General features: G+C 33.3%; 1 protein-coding gene across 1 annotated transcript in view; it reads left to right on the top strand.

Annotated features, from left to right (window-relative positions):
• Positions 1 to 1,364, top strand: part of LOC112152622 (cytochrome P450 2F2) — a gene marked incomplete in the record, with an annotated part of 9,551 nt that extends 8,187 nt beyond the window's left edge. Inside the window, 1 exon segment of the mRNA XM_024282308.2 lies at positions 583 to 1,364. Coding sequence (XP_024138076.1) covers positions 583 to 770 — 188 coding nt within the window.
• Between the last annotated feature and the right edge of the window lie 623 nt (positions 1,365 to 1,987).

Raw genomic sequence — 1,987 nt, 5'->3', positions numbered from 1 at the left:
CAGCAGGTATGTGTCTGTCAAAAGGACTTTTGGTGATAGTCATCGTAGTTTTCTAACTCTAGACTGAAAACAAAATAAATTGATTATTGAGTAGTCTGAAAAATATATAGACTTCGATTGAAGAAATGAAAGATCCACTCCAATGAAAACTGTGTTGCTGGTGATTTTAGCACGTTCATTTTTCTGATGATGGACATATATTAAGAAAACTTTGCCTAAAATTGCATTTCTGCATATGTTTTTATTGAACTTGTTGAGAAATAGTAGCAAATAAAAATCCCTTTAAAAAAGATTGTATTTTTTATGTGGATAATATGCTGGAGGGCCATAAGCTCCATACTCCGCTCCATTCTGATGCATTCACCTGCAGTCAAATAGATCCATAAATCCTCCTCCGAGCTGGAATCTGGCTCAAAACTGTACGGCTGGATAGCTCCGATATTGCTCGTCATTTTTGTTGCACCAGTAATGTTAGGTTGGGGATATGAGAGAGTGTGTGAAAAGAGAGCTATCGCTAACGTATTCATAAAAATTGTGTGTGGAGTCATTTGTAAAGAACTCTGTGGTGTTTTTGTGTGTCAGGTCCCCGGGTGTGTTTAGGGGAAGGTCTGGCTCGTATGGAGCTCTTCATCATCATGGTGACTCTGCTGAGGAAGTTCAAGTTCATCTGGCCTGAGGATGCAGGAGAACCCGACTTCACTCAAATCTTTGGGCTCACTTTGACTCCAAAACCTTATCGTATGAAAGTCCAGCTGAGGTCAAACCAATGAGCATGTTGACCAGAAAATACTACACTTTATTGCTACTTCCAACTCTTACAAACAAGTTATAATGTTTTTAATCCATGTGTGATCAGTTAATTTTTTACTTCTTTAAATAATTTTGTTTATAAGTAAAGAACATTTTAATTGTGAGACTGAAGAGTTTTCTAGTCACTCTAATTTTACCTTTGTTCAGCACACAAAGAGATGAATACAAATATTCTAAAACTAAAAATATTAGCATACATACTCTCCAGTAAAATATTTTTAAGCTTGTCATTTATTACCTATGACTCAACAGAAGTATGTGCAGCTATTTGTCTTTCGACACCTACTCTTATTTTGTTTTATTTTTCACTTTGGGGGAGCAGCTTACAGTACGATTTTTTTTCCCAAAAAAGCCAATAGTTTCAATAACTACTGGTGACATTCAGATATTCAAAAGTGCAAAAAAATAATGTTGTTGTGTACTTCTCCTGGGCATTATTGTTTACTTGAGTTTGTTGATGCAATAAAAAAGTTGTATTCTTTTTATAATTGTTTATTCACTTTGTAGGGTATCTTTCCTAAAATAAACAAAAGCTGAAGCTGTTTTCATGGCAACACATGTTTATGTTTTCTACACACATTGTTGAAATGTCATAAAGCATCTTAAACATTCTACATAGTATTTCTATATGTGGTTTTGCACAAAATAATTGTGAATTAACCATTTTGAAACATCTTTCCTGTGGTTCCCTCTCTAATATGACTAAAACTTGACAAAAATGTACTGCTTGTTTGTTTTTCATAAAATATAAATAATTTTCGACAGATTACTACTTGTCCTGACCTGTTATATGTGAACAAGTTTCACTACTAGTATCCTATATGACACAATCTCTAACAAAAAACTAAATGGGTAATAAAATCCATTATAAAGTTGTTCTAGTATTACTTCGATAGAAACATAATGTGTAAAAAACTCTTAAGACATTTAAAACTTTCCTTTTTTAGCAGATGGCTACAAACTTGGAATATAAAAGATATTAGGTATTGAAAAATTGATTGGAAAGTGGGAGAAACAGCAGTATCGGTTAGGGATGTAAAAAAAAGATATGTATTGAAAATTGATCGAGCAATTGCAGTATCGTTTGAAAACCACAGATATGAACAAGATTATATTGGTAAAAAGCTCTGAAATCAATCATTGATTTCTGGCAAACTGAAGTTTCTCTTCCTGTTTT

The sequence above is a fragment of the Oryzias melastigma genome, linkage group LG6 (assembly GCF_002922805.2).
Source record: "Oryzias melastigma strain HK-1 linkage group LG6, ASM292280v2, whole genome shotgun sequence".
Classification (NCBI taxonomy): domain Eukaryota; kingdom Metazoa; phylum Chordata; class Actinopteri; order Beloniformes; family Adrianichthyidae; genus Oryzias; species Oryzias melastigma.
This window is presented reverse-complemented; position numbering and strand designations above follow the sequence as displayed.